The sequence below is a fragment of the Hoplias malabaricus genome, chromosome Y (genome assembly GCF_029633855.1).
Source record: "Hoplias malabaricus isolate fHopMal1 chromosome Y, fHopMal1.hap1, whole genome shotgun sequence".
Classification (NCBI taxonomy): domain Eukaryota; kingdom Metazoa; phylum Chordata; class Actinopteri; order Characiformes; family Erythrinidae; genus Hoplias; species Hoplias malabaricus.
This window is the reverse complement of record NC_089820.1, coordinates 17,002,187-17,022,651: the sequence shown is the minus strand read 5'-3', so window position 1 is coordinate 17,022,651 and position 20,465 is coordinate 17,002,187. Positions and strand designations below refer to the sequence as shown.

At 38.5% G+C, this 20,465-nt stretch overlaps 1 protein-coding gene across 1 annotated transcript in view; it reads left to right on the top strand.

Moving 5' to 3' along the window:
* The first annotated feature begins 1,537 nt into the window (after positions 1-1,537).
* Positions 1,538-20,465, top strand: part of mctp1a (multiple C2 domains, transmembrane 1a) — a 121,975-nt gene continuing 103,047 nt past the window's right edge. The window contains exon 1 of the mRNA XM_066655574.1: positions 1,538-1,642. Within this exon, the coding sequence (XP_066511671.1) occupies positions 1,601-1,642 (42 nt within the window). The 5' untranslated portion in view covers positions 1,538-1,600. The remainder of the gene's footprint in view (positions 1,643-20,465) is intronic.

The window sequence follows — 20,465 nt, the reverse complement described above, 5'->3', positions numbered from 1 at the left end:
CCAAATTAGACACAGTGTGGATTCCAGGGCATTGGGGGTAATAATCCAGACAGTTATTCAGAGTCTCAGAAATGTTATATATGCTGTATGTAATTGTCTAACAATATACACCATATAGTGGATAATGAAATACTTAATTATTATATTAGGGGGAAAAAAGAACGCATAGAAAGACATTTTTTATATGGATTTCCAAAATGCAGTCCCCAAAGGCCAGAGATACCTATGTTATCATTTAATAAACCTGAGAAACTGATACACAGCACATAGTTATTGTAGGGCTGCATACCTTATAAAACATTTAGAACCTCATTTAGGCTAAACTTCAAAAAGAGCAGGATTAATTTGAAACCCAGTATTTCATATTTGAAGATAATGTGGGCTGTTGAAAAGTTGCAAGCTATTGATAATCCATTACAACAGATTTTGATTCAGCCCTGATATTGCTCTCTGTAATCAGACCAGAACATTTCAACCATTGAGCTATTTATCAGTTATTAAACCTGGCCTTAAATTATACAAACGTTCTCAGACTCTGTTTAATTCTCATATCCTCCTCCTCCTCCTCCTCCTCCTTCATCTGATTCTGAATGACTTTTCTAAATATTAAGCTTTCAGAGATGCTGACGGTGGTGGAGCTGAGCACTTGTCCTCCAGGAAATGGAAAACACACACTGGCTAATATTTCTTAGAGCAGTGGGTGAAAAAACGAGGGGTTGGTGAGTAAGAGGATTGGGATAACTATGGGGAGAGGGAGTTAGAGAACAGGAAAAGGAGAGTAAAGAAACAATAAAAAGGAGATACACAAGAGTGGGAGATGAACTGAGGAGAGGAAAGACTTAAGACATAAAGAAATCAGATGTAAACATGGACCAAAAACAGTTTCAGTGACCAAGGTTAATACCAGCAGTCTGTTTCAACACTTGAAGCACAATCACATCACCAGATATAAACAGTGCACAACTCAAACAAGAGAACTCCCAGCAACATTAGAAAAAAATACCAGAGCTTTAACACTTGAGCACTTTTACAGTAAAAACATAAACATAATAATCATTCTTTAATCTTAACCAAGGTAAAATATTCAGTTAATTGTGATATTGAATTGCAGTCATATCACCCAGCACTAAGAACTACAATGAATAATTCTAATCAATACTAATTTACATATTGTATACATATTGTATCACATGCACTGATGGGGTTTTCAGTATATTTTGAGACATACTCAACAGTAACTCTACAGTTATCTGTATGTATGCGTGTGTACATCTGTGACATGACGCCATGTTTGTCTGATTGTGTGTGTGTTTGTGTGTGTGAGAGAGAGCTAGCGCTGCTGGTGTGTGCTGAGGTGGGATATCTGAGAAGTTGAGCAGAGAACCTCCCTCTGACAGCTGGTTGCTAGGCATCCTTTGCGTGTGTCCGTGTGTGTCTGTGTGTGAGAGCGCGCGTCTGCGAGACGGGGTTTCCGTTCATATAGGGCAGTAAAGCAGAGGCGGGCTCAGCAGCTGCCGGGGCAGCAGAAGCAGTGCGATTGTGTCTGTGTGTGTGTGTATGTGTGTGTGTGCATGTGTGTGGGGAGTTTCTCTGTGGCTGGATGATCGCACTCTCTCTCTCCACTGTGGGACGAAGCCTCACTGTATGTATCTGTCTCTCACTGTTCTTTGCATTTTTCTGCTGCTAGTGTTACTCTGCGTTAGATACAGTTTACTGTGTCATGAGTGTAGTAGCACAGCCTGCTTGAGTGGGACATTTAATGAATTGTGACTAAGTTTGCAAGAGTGTAATAGTCTGTGCTCAGTTGTTACACCCCCGCTGTCACATGAAAAGCTGGCAACATCCGTTTTTCTGTTTGTATTATTTACTGCAACTATTGAAAAGTCTTTACATCAGGTAATATTTTATTATTAATGGACCTGTTTTAAAATGGTTAATTGTATTATGCAAAGTCCAATATCATTCGTCTAAAATGAGCTATTTAGAAAAATTGACAAAGAGAATATTTCTAAAATAACTATATTGGTGAGCTAATAGGAGCTAATAGGAATGGTTCAAAACAACTTGGAATATATAATGTAAATAAATGATAAGCTGGTGTCATGCCTTTACCACCCTTCTTGTAGGAAAGTTGTATTTCTATGAGAGTGATGACATGCCTTTACTTGTGGAATCAAAATTATAAGAGGAAGTGTCTAATAATCCATGTGTTGTCATGTAATGTGTGTATTTGCGTTGAGCTGAGCTGACTAATGGTGGGCTTGTGTTTGGTCATGAAATGGTTTGATGGGATCATGATGGGGATGCTGATGTACGCAAAACAAGACTGGTGAATGGCGATTCAGAAAAGGATGTGGTTTAGAGAGAGAGACAGAAGTAGGAAAAAAAAGGCAGAATTTCTGCCATCTGATTTTCTCTGTACTTACAGCTGATAGCCAGTATTGTTTAAGAGCACCGCAAGTATCTGCAATCCACTCCATACACTCCCTCAGCCCCCAGCAGCGACCCAACCGAACGTGAGCAGAATGGAGGGATTGAAATTGTTCCTCCGCAGTGGAGGACTCTGTGTGCACATGCATTTGGATCTTTGTTGCCCAAGCTCATTTTTGTCATGTCATGTAAAGGAGACGAGTTATTTATGCCTTTTTTCTTTCCTCCCCGCATGATTTTAATGGCCGTTTGCTGTATACAGCATACAAATGATCAACAATGGAAAAGAGATGCAAATGTGGAAAAAGACTCCATGGAGAAATCCACAATCAAAAGTGAAATCACCAATGATGGTCAAACAGGGTGTTCCAATGATGTGTTGTGTTTTTTCTGTGATACACTACATTCCTAATACAGTAAGGATTTTTTATTTTCTAAATATTTTCTTAATAATAATAATAATAATAATAATAAATGGTATTTATAAAATGCTTTCTAATGACCTAAAGTTGAGAGAACATATAACACATAAGGTGGCAGATTACTGAGCTTTGTAAGTGACCAGGAGGATCGTGAACTGTACACAATATTTAACCAGAAACCAGTGGAGGTTTGGGGAACTGGGCTGATGTGGTGATGGGACCTGAGTGTGAGTGAAGACATGAGCAGCAGAGTTCTGAACCATATGAAGCTTATGGAGTAATGAGGAGCTAATGCCAAGACAAGTATGGTGTAAACTCGGAATGCAGTAATCTTACCCATACTTTCATTGCAGTCTTTGAAGAATGTTATGTAACATTGTAAATCATAATGCCATAAATATTTCATAGCAAAAACTCATATTTTTAGGTCTTTTGTACCCTAATCCCAAATAAAGAATAAAGAATGGTCTGATTTGAGGTTTTGCAATTATGTACAATATTTAAAGCTTATGTTGTTATTCCATGTACTGTCTGTGAATGGCCCTATTCTAGAATTCCTTTAAATATCTTAGCTGAGAATTAAATACATTAGCTTTTAAATACATGAGAGCTGGTACTGGCAAAATATAGTCTAACTCTCTCTCTCGCTCTCTCTCTCTCTCTCTCTCTCTCTGCATGATTTGAAATGCACCTTTGACACTTGACATTTATCCATATTTGACTGAAGCCACATACTCTTGCTTTCACCTGGTCTATGTTCTGTAAACTGAACCTAACACATTATTTGGTTCCTAATCTTTGAAAAAATGAACAGGATTAAGTCATCTGTCATTGTTAATCTGAATTGAAGAAGGAAGCTATGGTAGGTATTTTTTAGTTCCTGCACGGTGCGGAGCCATGTTCAGTTCGAACAAAAAAACAAAAACAACACGTGTATACACAACGAGGTTCCCATTAGAGATGGATTTTGTGACGTCACAGGCTCCATTTCGAGTCTAGTTGAGTCGAGCCAATCCCATGCAGTGGAAAAGCACCAAAAGAATAGTATAATATTGCATTACATACAGTTCAAGTGAATAATTGAACATATTTTACACAGAAGCTTTTTCAAGAAAAAGTATAGAAGTATTTAGTGCCAGCTTTTGCCGTTATTGCAGCTTCCATTCTATTTCAAAGAAATCTGAAGTAATATTTGTCACCTCCAAAGTTCAGTCAAAGTAGTTGATTTTCTGTTGATTTTCACACTGTATCTAGTTCCTAATTCCAAACCCAGATTAGGGCTCTGGGGTGTGAGAACATATGCACATGTGATACCATCTCTAACTTCTATGTTTGATTCTCTTTCCTTCTACAAATGGATTATATTCCTATTATTTGTTCTTCTTTGAAATGTGGACTAAAATGATTAGTTTTACTTAATGACCAAAGAATTGAAGTGTGGCTTTCGCACTGATGATTTAAATAGCAAACATACCCTCATTTTATCATATTGTGCTTTTACTAAAAAGGAAGAAGATAATGAATTTTTATGTAACATTTAAATTAAAGCGCCACTCTAACATATTTTATGTATATTGAATTGGTTTTACTAATAATAATGTGCTTGAAGCAGGCAGCACACTACTGCATCATTCAAATACACATGTAGGATCAGACTGATTTTTGAGCCATGCTTAGTGTTAAAAGATCTGGATTGGGGAATATGAAATTGACCAGGACATTGGGTGCTATGTGTGTGTGTGTGCGTGTGTGTGCGGGTGTATGTGACCGTGTGTGTGTAGGGAATTAGGAGAAAGCCATTACTCTCCTGACCACTGAAGTGTCAGTACCACCTGACACTTTTATACAACCCTGACACCTTCCACCTAAAAAAAAGAAAAAATCCAACCTTGTCTTTGTCCATCTCTTCCTCTTTCTATCTCCTCTCTTTATCTCTAATCCATACCACTCTATCTCAATTTTCTTGCTTTCTTTTTCTTTCCTCTTTCTCTTTTTTCTCTCTCACCTCTTGCCCTTAATCTATGTCTGACCCTTGCTCCTGCACTAGGTCACACTCACCTTGTTTGTTTTCAATTGCCTCTCTTTTATATTTTCTCTACCTCCATTCTTTTTTCATTCTTTTTTTCTACTCTTTTAAATCTTTCTTACATGTATACTTCACTCACCATTTCTCTCTCTCTCTCTCTCTCTCTCTCTCTCTCTCCCTCTCTCTCTCTCTCTCTCTCTCTCTCTCTCCATCCTGCGTCTTATCTGTTCTCACTTGTGTGTGCTGTCATTCACCTCATATCTTTGTCCTCTCTGGAGTGTAAATCCCATCCCTGCTTTTTTCCCAAGGATTCACTTCATCTCCCCTATTCTTTCTCCAGAGTGACAAAGGTGTCACTGTTCTGCATGCTATTTTCACCCCAGTGGTGTTCCAGCCTTCCATTTGCTGACATTCACATCACTTTCTTGCATACTGTAACTGCCCCCCCTCACTGAATTCAGCCTGTTTATGAATTCCCATGCCCTCCTTGTAAATGTCAGTTTCAGCTGTGTGTCTTGTTTTTCTGAGTTTCTGTCAATCTGTGGGACATATTGTCTCTCACAGTGATCTGCTCCTCATCTCTTTTGTACCCAGGTCACTGTAACATTCAATTTTCTTTATTTTTTTGTTTTTCTAACCAGAATATTTCAGTTCAGTTCAGCTCATGGATTGGCATTAATACCGCACTAGATATTCATGATACACCTGACTGTGTTAAAGAGCATCCTTTATTTTTTTACTGCTCTTAAGTAACTACTATTCTTAAGTAAGTTGTTTATTTTTCCTTGGCATCGAAATTAGATTATTTCAAATTTTATTCCAATAATCTATTAGAAATTAGATTATTACAATTTACAGTATTTGGGGCGGCATGGTGGTGCAGCAGGTAGTGTCGCAGTCACTAGGGACCTGGAGGTTGTGGGTTCGAGTCCCGATCCGTGTGACTCTCTGTGAAGAGTTTGGTGTGTTCTCCCAGTGTCCACGTGGGTTTCCTCCGGGTGCTCTGGTTACCTCCCACAGTCCAAAAACACACATTGGTTGGCGGATTGGTGAGTCAAAAGTGTGAATGTGTGAGTGTGTGTTGCCCTGTGAAAGCCTGGCGCCCCCTCCAGGGTGTATTCTTGCTTTGCACCCAATGATTCCAGGTAGGCTCTGGACCCACTGCAACCGCTGCAACTGGATAAGCGCTTACAGATAATGAATGAATTTACAGTGTTTAGCAAAGCCATCATAGTCCTTTATCACAGATACTGCTCTTTTCGGGTGACTGCATTCAAATATTTTTACATCTCCAAAGATAATTCCTCAGTTTAATGCCTCTGTCATTGTTTGCCTGCTGTTATTACTCTCTCACTCTCTCTCTCTCTCTCTCTGGTATAACCATGTAAGCAAATTGGATTTTAGAGGTGTTGATAAACCTTTGTAACAGGTATCAGGTATCAGTGTCTGATGCACACTAAGCCTGATTTTTCACTGGATTTTCTAATCATATTCTACAGCAAATTTAGATGAGGCTTGTATAACAGTGCTAAACGAATTGAGCTCTAATCAGCCATTTGCATGACTCTGCATCTGTCCACCATCAGATGTTTAGATCAAGCTGCCAGCTCCTCCTCCTCATCTGTCAATCTGAATTCATGCCATGGCTGGATTAGCCACACTCCCATTTCCATCCCAGCACCATCATCAGTCCACTACTGGACGGCTGCTGGGGTTTTCCCTTTCAGCCAGCTGGCTGTGGCAGGTGGAAGAAAAAGATGCACAATAAAAACAATATACCATATTTGTGCGATACTGTGATATGATTTGCAATAAGCTTAAATGATATTGGTGAGCCATTATTATGATACGGTTAAAGCATAGATTTGTTTACTTTTTGTTTGTTGTTTGTCTTTATGTGATAATACCTGTCATGGAAAGCAGGAGTGTGTGTGTTGACATGCATGTTAAGCAGAGCTCATTCATGCGGCATTCAGTGCATGTGTTCATCATATACTGTGTATATTCAGTAATGACATCACTAAATTACAGACGACAAGCCTTGGAAATCTAGCTGTTGGAAAGGCCCATATTGTGATAACAATTAACAAAGGATATATATTGTGCAGCTTTGCTTGAAAGTGGGTTAGAAATGCCGTGTGAGCCCCTGGGTCAGGGTGGCAGGAGAATTGGAGAGGGTTAATGGGCTGGGACTGATTAAGGCTGGCCAGCCAGAGGTTAATAATAGTCTGAGTTGCCAGGGGCAGGAAAGCTCATTATAGGTGCCTTATCCCTCATGGCTGTGTAGTGGCTCCCCTGTTATTCTAGCTGTGAAATAAAGGAGGAAATGTGCCGAAAGTGTCTCATGGAGTGTTATCAACTCTAATGCTATTTTTGTAATCTACTGCTCGTAGACTTGTACAAAGTGTTGACAATGAAAACTGAAGTTAAGCAGTTCCATTTGAGCTGTAAAGTTTTTCCATTTGAGCTGTAAAATTTTACTGTGGCTGTGCTTGCCAAGAAGTTGCTGTTTCCAGTTGCTTCAAATTCCAAGACACAAACTTATTTTATAGATGAAGAGCATTGGAACTAAATTTCACACTTTAGGAGACATTTTAAACTGTTTTAAGAGATTTTTTTGTTAAATGCCAGACTTTCCGCATTTCAGATGAATTTATTCTAGTACAGGGCGGCATGGTGGCGCAACACACAGCTCCAGGGACCTGGAGGTTGTGGGTTCGATTCCCGCTCCGGGTGACTGTCTGTAAGGAGTGTGGTGTGTTCTCCCAGTGTACGCGTGGGTTTCCTCCGGGTGCTCCGGTTTCCTCCCACAGTCCAAAATCACATGTTGATAGGTGGGTTGGCGACTCAAAAGCGTGCATAGGTGTGAGTGTGTGTGTGTTGGCGCCCCCTCCAGGGTGTATTCCTGCCTTGCGCCCAATGATTCCAGGTAGGCTCTGGACCCACCGCAACCCTGAACTGGATAAGCGCTTACAGATAATGAATGAATGTTTCCTATACACAACTGACATTAACGATACAAAAGTTCTTTCTGCTTAAATATTATCATTATTATTGTTGTTGTTGATTTGGTGTTTGCTACATCACAAGGCTGAAATGGACCACAAAGCAGTTATAATTAGAAAAATATAAAAAAATTTTAAAAATAATTAAAAAAATATTTAAAGTCATTCCAAAGGGATTTATGTTACACTCCTGATCCTGTCACATTCTAATACACATCAACTCAGACACACTAGGTTCATTCATTTATTGTTTGTATTGCTTATCAAGTTCAGGGTCATGGTGGGTCTGTAGCCTACCCGGAATCACTGGGCGCAAGGTAGGAACACATCCTGGGGTGGGTGCCAGTCCTAACACTACAAAATCATTGTAAAATAACGTTAGTAACAATGCAGCTTTGCGGTTAACACCTTATTCCACACATTTATCTTCTTAATGTCATGTCACTGCTGGACTGCAGAATATACCTGGGCATAATCCAGTCAAACCTACAGCTAATGATCTGTGTTCACTCAGGCCCCATCCAGAGGTGTCCAGGTATTTTTAAAAACATTCAAAACAGGAGACATCTGTGTTTTTAAAGACCAAAACCAAAATATCTGCATCTACACTAGAACACAAAATGATGCAAAAACATGTATTTTACTCTTTACTTTATGCCTGTTTTACTTCTATTTCTCAGACTAAGTATCTCTTTCTCTCTCTCTCACGCGGTCTCACTCACACAATCACACACACACACACACACACACACACACACATGCATGGTCCACATTGTGAGTTTCTGAACATAAATAAGAAATAATATGTTGACAGCTACTTTAATGGTTTTAGTAAAAGTTGCATGAAAAGTGTGAATGTACAAAACAACGTTTATGTATTTTAAGAATACACTTATTCTCCTTAAAATAATAAACAAAGCTTTAATTTAGAAAAATCAGTCTTGTCTGGTATTGATTACTTATCACAGCAATGTCTGCAACCCAGATTACATTGGTTTTTAGAATGAAATTCAGTTCATTTATTGGCTAAAAAAAGCCATCTTTAAACTTGAACTGCATCCTTCTGTATTTTAAACAAAACGCTGAGTTTTATTGGTAGTGTTAAATGGTGCATGTGTGGGAAATTGAAGAAGACAGGCATTGATTAGTGAATGCAGTACATCCATTTGTATTGCTCACCAGGAGATGAGTGCCTTGTTCGAACTGTGTGGTTTCTGGAGCACAGGTGTCTGGGGTCTCAGAATGTGGTGCAACCACTGCACCTAAATAAAACATTATTTCTCTTGATGTTTGACATAAATAATAGCAGATTTCTTTTGTATTTCATTGCTTTGATTTATTTTAAACATTGCTACTTTCATTTTAAACTGAACTGAAGCATGTTTCTGTAGGATACTTTGTGCTTTCCAGCTGAATTCATTTTAAAAGATAGCATGGATGCATGCATGGTCAGAATGTGAAGAGAGACAGCTGTCTGGACATTCAGTGACCACGTCTATCATTGAATTGATTGAAAGATTCAAGTGAGCAGGTCATTTGTGCTCAGCTTTGATTGAACTGTGAACTTAGATCAGATCACAGACGATGGATGGATGCAAATGCAAGACAAAGCCTATTAAGCAGAGACATGCTGCTTGAATTAAATTTTAATATATGTCTCGTGATCATTATAGAATATACTGCAGGTGTAAAAATATCAAATAATTAGACTTAAATTGCCTTTCAATTATAATGCCATGAATTTGTATGATTTCTATTGAATTTGATTTTATTGTCATAGTTATAACTTTGCAATATTAACTTTCGCTTAGGTCAAATTTCATCTGAATGCTTTTTACCCCCCAGATTTTACTGGCTAATGTGTGGCAATGTGGTAATAATCATATTAGGCATAAACAAAACGGTGTATTATCAAACATATGGTTAAATGTTTTCTGGTGGCAATTCTGTTTTTCCATTTAAGGATTCAATCTGTTCGTCTTAACACACACTTAGCACACCTGCTTTTCTTTCTTTTCCCTCCAATGCCTTCACTTTTCTGTTACAAATTTATGAGCAGTCATTGAATCTCCTCTGTGTTTATCTTCTCCCACTTTCTTCTTTTTCTTCTTTTGCCTTTTTAGTTTTCTTATCTTTTTCTTCATTAGTGCCCTATTGTTTTAGGAGTTTTTGTGTTCTCTATTGATTAGATGTTCTGTGGGATTCCCCGTTGAGCTTTAGTCACACATCTTTATCACTGTCCTAGTAATAAAACACTTTAACAGGGGAGCACGACTGAATGTCGTCCTCATGAATTTCACAAAGTTAATTTGTCTACACTGCAAATGAATAAATGAGTGACTGGATGTTTAAGCACAAGTAAAGAAGGTTTTTAGGAATATTTAAACTAAGTCTTAAGCTGTGCAATTTGCTTAATTAGTGAATAAATTATGTATAGGTTCTTTCAGGTTATTCACAGCTAAAAATTTACATTGAAATATTCCAAAGTAATTGTGATTTGGAAAGTGAACCTTAGACTTGGGAGCCAGTCAAAGTCATAGAACATAAAACTAAACCTTCACAGTGTGGCATTGTCTTTAATATTCACATCATGAGCCTGTGTTCAGCAGTGCATGGCCAAACTATGTGTCTACACACACACACAGAGAGAAGGAAACCTTCACACACACACAGAAGGAAACCTTCACAGACTGATCTACCTGTTTATGTAAATTAAGTGAAGTGTAAATACACTGTGTGATGTAAGTAATTGTAATACATGTATTGTACTGTACATATACACATGGCTGTATTGTGTGGAATAGTGTACATTTCCTATTGTAATAAATCATGATTTTGTTTTGTACTTTTCCAAGTAGGGAATATTTTGTAAGGAAAACGTTTGGTGTTTTAGGAGCACATTAAATTGACAAAAAAAAAAAAAAAACAACCTTGTTTAACAGATGATGAAGGTTAGCCATTCATAACTGGAGGAATAAGCAGCAGTGGTACTATGTTGGATGTCAATCTGTACAAAATCACTGTGTCAGAGAAATATAAAATGTATTTTTAGCTTACTTTTTAATGAGGAAATGAATTCTAAAAGCCTCAACAGGAAAAGATTATATCTATACACTTTGCAGAAGTCATAAATAAAAGTTAGAGATGAAGAACCGTCTAGGCAACACTTGTAGTCAATATTAAAAGATGTTTTTTTTTATTAGTATTTGATTTTTTTGTTGTTGCTTTGCCAAATGTTTACACTGGCTAAAGACATTTTCACATACACAATTATAAGGCATTTTTAACATTGCATTTTAAAAATTCCTAAAAATACCTAAAAAAAAAAAAAAAATTTGAGTCTTTCCGTCAATCCACTCATTACTAATCCTCATGTTTGTGTAAAGAGGACTTGCCAAAAGAAAAAATATACAAAACAAAAGGTCAAAATAAAGTACAACTAATAAAAACGTTATTATAAATGTTCCCCGTGGATCTCCGCTATGGCCATGTAGCTTGGGCTCTCAGCTTTAACGACACGTCCATCAAGTCCGTAGACCTATCGGGGCGATTCTCAACCAAGGAGGCAAGGAAGCATCCAGGCTTCTGCGCCTAACAGACGCGCACCGTGAGAGACGACACAGACAGTTTTATATGGCAACAACAATCTAAATAAACAACTATCAAAACAATAAATAAGTATTCGAGCTTAGATCCCTTTTACTGTCTGCCCTTTCCCTACTGAGACCATTTAAACAGAGGAGGGGAGTGAGGAAGGCAGGCTCACTACAACCAATCAGGGAAGACTCCCCCCTTCCAACAAGCCTGGCCTTAAAGGGGAAGAGTACTGGGTTAGAAACAAGACTAAATATCAAAATAAACCTAGGTGAGTCAGAATTTTTTTCTGTTTAATGATGAGAGTAGTTGATATTGAGATGGGGTGAAATGCAAAATGTCGCCATTAATCTTAGATAATAATTTTTTTTCTGAGAGGTTGGGGACTTTCAAAGAAGATTCCAAATGTTTTCTTGTTGTGATCATATTTCAATCACTAAAGATTAATATGAATATGTTTACAAATTCTGAAGGCTTTTCAGTAACATTCTTTCATAAAATTGCCCCTGGTTTATTTATTGCCTCAAGATTTGTGAATGTAATTTCAGGCACAAACCCTAACTTGAATTAATTTGGACATTGATTCCTAATGTTAAATTGCTATTTATTGCAATGCATTCTTGCAGCATGTGGCTTTAAACCTAATCCTGAGCTTTCCATTTTGAAAGTGTAATATAATCTAAAACAGGGTTTGATTTGAAGCACTAACCCTGTAGGGAGAAGCACAAGCTCATTACCTCTAGGCTAACTCTCTTTGGCTTTTTTGTACATGAAGCAGACCTTGCCACACAATTAAATGGAAGACAGATAGTTTTTAGAGTTGAATATCTCTCTTACTGTCATTAAACCATGGGGAAGTTGACATACTCATAATGTGGTAATTAATCTAGCAAAAGGTCAAGCTGAACAGACCTAGTCTCATTAAAAACTTATCCCAGCTCCACACTAAAAGAGATGGTGTTCATGATGGTCTGTTAATCGTATAATGTGTTACTTAAACCCACAAAGTTCTCTGCGTGGAAGGAATATCCATTCAAGCAAAGATCAAAGAGTCTCTGGGTTCCTCTGCCTTTCTGACGCACTTGTTTGCTGCGGAGAGAGGAACATTTAAAGAGTTTTCAGAGAAATGCTCCACAGTCCTTTATTGCAGATGCATCATGCCACCTAAACAGGAAGATATTATATTTAATTCTTCCCAACAGGAATACCCAATAATGACTCAGACTTGGTCTATTTGTGTTTCAAGGCTGTGTGGGGCGTGGAAAGTGAAAAACGTTCATCATCTCTGTAGGGTTCTCTTTTTCATATGTCCTTCATGATCAAAACAGGCCTCCGCAGATAGTCACTCCACATGTTCCCGCAGTAACAGGAACAGAATGAGGTTTTAAGAAGTGTTTATGACTAAGGTGTGCAGTGCAGGTGGGAGGAAAACATTTTTTTTCCTTTTTTTCTTTTCTTTTCTTATTTTGCTGTCTTTTATGTGTCAGTAGTGCAGGAACATGACTCATCCTTACCAAGGATTCCTGCTGGCACCAAGGCCAAAAAAAAAAAAGAAAACAGAGGGATACAAACTTTTAGAATAAATTAAATGACATTTGAGTGAGGGCCTCATTAGCATAATGTACTCAGATGGTGTATCTAATTAATAAAGTGTTTGGATTTGTTAACTTAACATTATTATTGCAGTGGTGACAGAGGATCACAGGGTCATTGCTTGTAGATCAGTGGTTCCCAGCTGTATTCCTGGAGAACACTATGTACATTTTGTGTTTTCTCTGCTTTAAGCTGCCTAATTCAACTCATCAAATAATTAATGAGCACATTTGCAGCTAATGTGGCTATCTTAAAGCAAGAAACAGCATTCAGATATGAAGGGACGGGACAAGGCTTGGTGGTATTAAGTTGAATGTAGCTACAATGTTGATCCATGATGTGGATTTTACTGTATAGTGGATAATGTTACATTATTAAAATTACAGCAAAGCTATTAGAGTTTAACATTTTAACAGTAATTATCAAGTCATATTAAGTCAATTCAAATTTATTTGTATAGCACTTTTTACAACCTGATGGTGTCAGGGGCCTGGAGGTTGTGGGTTTGAGTCCCGCTCCGGGTGACTGTCTGCGAGGAGTGTTCTCCCCATGTCCCCATGGGTTTCCTCCGGGTGCTCCAGTTTCCTCCCACAGTCCAAAAACACATGTTGGTAAGTGGATTGGTGACTCAAAAGTGTCCGTAGGCGTGAGTATGTGAGTGAATTCCAGGTAGGCTCTGGACCCACCACGACCCTGAACTGGATAAGGGCTTACAGATAATGAATGAATGAGTGAAATATACAGGAGATGCTGCATGGGGAAGAAAGGTGCCAAAGATAAAAAAAAAAAACGTATCCCCATTTTTAGCAGTTTTCTCTTTTTTACATGTATTAAATGTGGGAATTAATCTCTCTGTTCATAGCAGCTAATATCACAATGACCAATGTAAAGATAAAAATTATACAGTATACAGTAAAAAGTAACAAGTACAGTGGAACCTCTACTTACGAAATTGATCCGTTCCGTGACCCAGTTTGTAAGTGGAAAAGTTTGTTTCTCGAGTCAATTTTCCCCATTTAAAATAACGGAAAAGCAATTAATGCGTTCCAGACCCCACCCCGAAAGTCACCCTTTTTGAACTGATATATGTTTACAAAACTCAAATTAGTAAAAAAAAATACATGTAGCATTACTAAAAATAAAAAACAGAAATACAGTGGAAACAGTAATAAAAAAGAAATAAAGTTTTAAGTGGTTACATATCGCTACCTTGAAGACGTGACGACTGGCTGGAGGAGTAACACAGGCACTGGCTGTATGACGGGAGGTGGGGGGTGGGTGGAATAACGGAGAGTAGGTGGGTGAATGTTGGGAGACGAAGCGTAGATACGGCTTAACTTAGCACGGATTTCGATGTCTGCTATTTACACTAATGCTAAATTGCTAAAACTACAATTTGCTAATCTTAAAAGCTCACTGAAGTCTGGGCGCGCTGGGAGACTCGTCTATTGGGGTCAGTGGCCATCTCCAGCCGCCGGCTCAGCGAAGTCTCTGGTTCGTTTCTAGAGTCATGGTTCGTTGGTGGAGGCAACAAATATTCAAATGCCCGGTTCGTATCTTGGAAAGTTTGTTAGTATAGGCGTTCGTTAGTAGAGGTTCCACTGTATCTCCATTGGCTGCTAGACCTGTCTGTCACAACTGCGTATCTTCCCCCTCCCCACATTCTCACGGTACTGTTTGAGTGTCTGTGCTAAAGTTAACAACTGATCACATGAAATATTAGAGCAGCGTGACTACAATCACAATAAGGATTAAATATGTTGATTTCAATCAAGTATAGTAATGATAGACTCTGGATTTGTTAAAACATGGATTCATAGCGGCAGGGTTTAGGAGAATACGCTGCAGGCTGTGGTTACAGGGAATTGGATGTGGCTTGTTGAAATTCAGTAAAACAAATCTGTGTATGTCAATATTTGCTGCCTTCAATACAATACACTGAAATCCATCTTACATATGAAACATATTTACTTTTCTGTGATGTATTAGGTATAAATTGCGTTATCTGTGGTTTACTTTTTACAGTTACTCTCAGAGAGATATATTCTTTTTCTGTTCCTGAAAAGTCTTTGGAGATACATGTTTTTAATTGAACAGCAACTATATGCTCCATATACTTACACAAAAATCAGTAGGACCTAAATGGACAGCTTACTGTGTCATATTTAATGTGTTATTCATGCTGTTAAATTGCAAGGAGTTCCACTGATAGCCCTTATTCCTGCTTAAGTGTGTCACCCACCCCAAGGCAGGGAAACTCCAGGGCTAGGACTAAATTCCCTGTTCTACTGGAACCTTTACGTTAATTTCTGTGACACCTCACTTTGAGAAATCCACTGACTCATCCTTCAGAATCTACCAGCTCTGTTCAGTCTATCACTTTTAGAGGGTGCCACTTTGGTTGTCCGCTTCATAAACCACACATGGCATAGGGGTAGTATAAATGCCAGAAATTTGGACTTTGTTCTGTGCTTTATTTCTGCTGGCCAAATGACATCTTGGCCTCAAGCTAGCTTCTTCCTCCGCTTATCCCAGGCACCATCTCACAGAAATAGAATGAAGCCCATCAGCTGCAGCAGAACGATGGAAAGTGGGCAGAAGGATTAGTGTTTCCCTGCTGCTCTTGAATTCTGGGTGGGTGCTGAAACACCCCCATATGCTCCATATAATTACAAAAAAGGCAGCAAGAGCCTGGCTGGTTCAGTGGAGGCCAGATCATCCTTCACTTTTTCTTTTCAGCCCAATCTTCTTCACCAGTGTTGAATTATAGTAAATGATGTATCACAGGAATTACATTAAACAAAGGCTGGACAGACATGGCCTCCATGTGTTGTGTAACTTTTGTGTTATCAGATGATGTATGGTGCTCTTTTTGACATGGCATTTGACCCTTTAATGCGAGTATGAATTGAGAGAAGATGAGCCTACAAGCACCAGCAGCCTCAGTAAACGGCCAAGTCTGGAGACATCAGTGACCTAAAATACTCAGAGAAGCAGACGTTTTGTGCTCAGCTGCCTTCTTTATAGCCAAGTCTTGCAATCTGATGCTCAATGTTACCTTTTGCTGCAAAGCAGCTGTGATGAGTCAGTCTTATGTCACAATATTTTTCCTCATTCAGATGCATCCAGCTTGAACGGATGTGGATATTGCCAGGAGCAGAGTAGGGGTCTGCGAGAGGGTGCCAAAACCCCAACTAAGATGAAAAGCGTAGCCTAACCCAGCCCTGTCATATCCTGTCATTATTATTGCCACACATTACCAACAGAAGCTTATGTGTCATTACTGTAAGAACTGAACCCGCTGCCTCTGCATTCTCATTTGATACAAATTCTGGGTATATGTTACACAAAAATATTCTTATTCTTGTTACATTCCTCTTGATTTGTGAATGGACGATGGGTCCTGTACTGTGCTGATTTAAGAATCAATATAGTTGATGATAGGGTGATGAAGAATGATGCTATATATTTTTTAATAATTAGGGGAATATCACTGAAAACACTCTGCAGTAATTATTCAGATTTCTCTTTAGATTTATGAAGAGGAAGGGTATAAAGAAAATGAATATTGTTGCTTTGAGAGTCTATTTGCCCTTAACGTGGATTATATTTGGTAGAAGTTTAATCACTTCTGAGAAAAGGATGCAGTTGCTGAGAGTACTACACTTTTCTGTGTTTATTGCTACATACACCAGATATTTTTCATTTCACAGTATAATTCTTACAAGTTCAAACCTAAAATGAAAGGATTTCATGCAGCTCATGTATTAGAGGTTAATTCAAGTTAATCCACTAATAAAAGTGCTATTTAAGAACTGTGTTAATTATACCCATTCTTCACATACAATTAACCCAAAGTAATGAAACAGTATAAATAATTATGATGTTATGATACTAAACACTAACCCCTGTAGTTGTCCAAGTAATATAATAATAATTTAAACTGGGCAGCACGGTGGCTTAGTGGTTAGCACGTTTGGTAGCGCTGGGATCTTGGGTTCAAGTCCCATCTGGGTGGCATTTCCATGTTCTTCGTTTGTCTGCGTGGGTTGCCTCTGGTTTCCTCCCACAGTCTGGAATCATGGAGGTTAGGTGAATTGGACTCTTTAATAACTGTCCTGGTGTGAGTGGAGGTCACATGATCAGTCGTTTTACTAAGGCCAACTAATTAAAGGAGTGAAATCAGGTGTGCTCTGGACTAAAATCCAGCAGCCACACCGGTCTTTTGCGGATAAGATTGCCCACCCCTGCCCTAGTGCCAGATGCAGTCCTCCAGATGGATGGTCACTCCTGGTTAAGAGTATGCTGTGCACCTTAGCCTGCTGCTTCTCACCTGTGTGTGTGGATTGAATGTTGAATGGAATGGCACTCTGTGCAGTGTTTTTGGGCTTTTGGTTGTGTTCTTGGGTTTTTTAGAAAGGTGCTATATAAGTGTAGCAATAAAATAAATAAATAATTAATCTAATTAATTCTCACAGGAACGTCTTTGGGTTGTGCATCATACTAATTGAACACACTGGTGAATGCTGGGATAATCAAAACTTCAGGGTGATAAATTAGGTTAAAATAATTAGACTTTGGATAAAGAGCTTTTGAATTATTAATTAATTAATTAATTAATTAATTTTGCAAAAGAAACCTTTTGCTCCAGTAATTTCAGACGTAGTTTTACTGTCTGTGTTTTAACTAGAAGTAAATGTATGTTTAGAGAGCATACTGGTCCTGTTCCAACGGGCAAACTTAGGGTTCTCCAGACATTATTTACAAAGATGGCAATAGCTCTGTATGGGACTGATTTTGGTGGAGGGGGAGGGGCATATGCCCAGGCCCTAACCTGAGTTTATGCAATGTAAATAATGTTAAAATTAATGTATTAATAAAATAAAATAAGTTAATGTAAATGTTCTCTATATAAAGAGTGATGGTCTGTTAAGAGTTACAATTAGAATTAGATAATAGTCACAGCAAATGTTTTTTCTCTCATTGTAGCAACTTAGACAGGGACAGGGGAAGAATGGAGGTTCCATAGTTTTTAATTATGTCTATACTGCACATTTTGATGAAGTCTGCATTGTGAACGCCTGTATACTCCCTGCAAAATACACTTGGACCTATCACAGAGGATGAATACATTTACATTAACAAAGTGCAGACTTGGAAGGAGACTGCAGGGCTTAGGTTGCCAACTGGGAATGTGCCATTGTTGCATGTTTTTGTAGTTCCTTTTTTGTGTATACCATCAAAATACAAACAAACCTATCTAGTTTCTCATTAAAATATTCATTCCACTCTGAAGACCACATTTGTAATTCAAAAGTCTTGGCCTAATTACTGCATGGGTCTCAGCTACTGTTTTCCTGAATTCTCTAGGCAATAAATCACATAGGAAATAAGGTGTAGGGCCTTGTTCCAGCAGTTTTCTTGTTGATACCATAAATATTTTTTTGTCATTATGCCATTTATGTAGTTATCTCAGTCAGCTGTGTATTCCATATTTTGTTTTAGCTTTGGATGCTGTACGTCTCTGGCCTACTGTGTCTTGAGAGTTCCATGCGACCAAGCAATCGCATCCTAAGAGACATGCCCTTCAACACTGTAATCCCACACAGATGTTATCATAAATTTACAGCTCTTCTTCAAGATTTTGGATGTGTGTGTGTGTGTGTGTGTGTGTGTGTGTGTGTCAAACAGTGTCACTCTCAGGCAAACCACTGACACATTTTACAGTGATGCCTGTGCAAATACATGGCATATTCTCTCATCTGAATAAGTGGAAATATACAAAACAAGCCTGGATATCCAAATCAGAATTTAAATCACAGTTTATTACCAACATTACCTCCCCACTGTGTCTACAGTCATAACACTAGTGTGGCATGGAAAACATGCACCGGCCTAATAATGACTAACTCTCACAGTGAAAACACAGGAGACTTCTGGATGTACAGTACAGTTCTAATAACGTTGTATGACTCTTGCCCAAGAATTCTTAATTAGCATAGTGCAATGATTCTCAGTCCTGGTCCTGGTGGGCCTCTGCCCTGCATATTGTCCTCACTCTATCACACCCACTTCAACTTCGAAAGCCATTGTTAATGAACTCATTAGCTATATCAGCTGTGTTGGGAGCAGAGAGAAAAAAAAAAAGTACAGTTTTGTAGTGTGATGTTGTGGTTGATGCTGTTTATGGGTCAGTTGAGTTACTTACACCCACCAATATTAGTTTTGCTGAAAAAGGCATTTAAGAAGAAAATGAGGCTGACATAGGGTCCAATTAATTAAATTAGCTAGATTTCTAATTAAATGCTGAGACTGAGCAGGACAAATCATGGATATTGTTAGATTAATGAACAAACTGGGGGCAGGCTTGGCCTAATGGTTAGACGACTAGGCTTGGAACCGGAAGGTCGCCGGTTTGATCCCCAGGACCGGTGGGAACATCCATGACTGAAGTGCCCTTGAGCAAGGCTCTGAACCCCAAAACACTCCTTGGGCGCTGGGGATGGCCGCATCCTATTCAGTCACTCGCCAGTAAATCATTCTGCTTAGCAATTAAAGTGATAAACACCAAATTCTTACAATGATTCTGATAACTTAATGAACAGATTTTTATACTGACACCTACTGGGTCTGTCAGTGATGGTGTACCGAACCTATTTTGAACATGGCTTTTTGTAGAGATCCTGCTGTATAGAGCATAAACTGATTCATGTAGGTCTACAAAATTTTGATTCTTCATATCATGTGAATTGCACTTTATAGAAATAATGTTAAAACAATAATACTTTCGCTATTTTTTGTTTGCTAACAATGATTAATGCTCTTTTAATATACACTTTGGAAACCACTCTCAATTATAGAATGTATTACTATGTATCACTATGAATTTGATTTGAAATGCAAAAACTCTGATAATACTTATGATGAGAAATGAGTATCAGGGCAGACACATACTTCATGCAAGGAAGCGAACACAAATGCCAACGCCTGGCTAACACTCTGCAAATACACAGCCCTGCTGTACAAACTCAAGATCTGGTCTGCCATGACACATGACCAGACAACTTGACTCTTGCAGTAGCGCCCCTTGTTTTGCACTAATTTAGTGTGTTTTTGAATGCAACTATGCGTGAAACCCAGTTTGATTAGTGCAAATTGTCTGCTTTCACGCCCTTGTGTGAAGTAGGTTTCGGCCGTTATGATCCTGAGCCACCTGATAGTGTTTTGCTTGAGTAGTACATGTCTTATTCGTTTGACACCTCTCTCTTGGGCAGTAGGTCAGTTTATCTATGATGTGGAATCAACATTACTCTGCTTATTATACAGAGCTACACACAGCGTGGCTAATAAGCCTCAACTGCTTACAATCCCTCGAGGAGCGAAGAGTGAATGTAA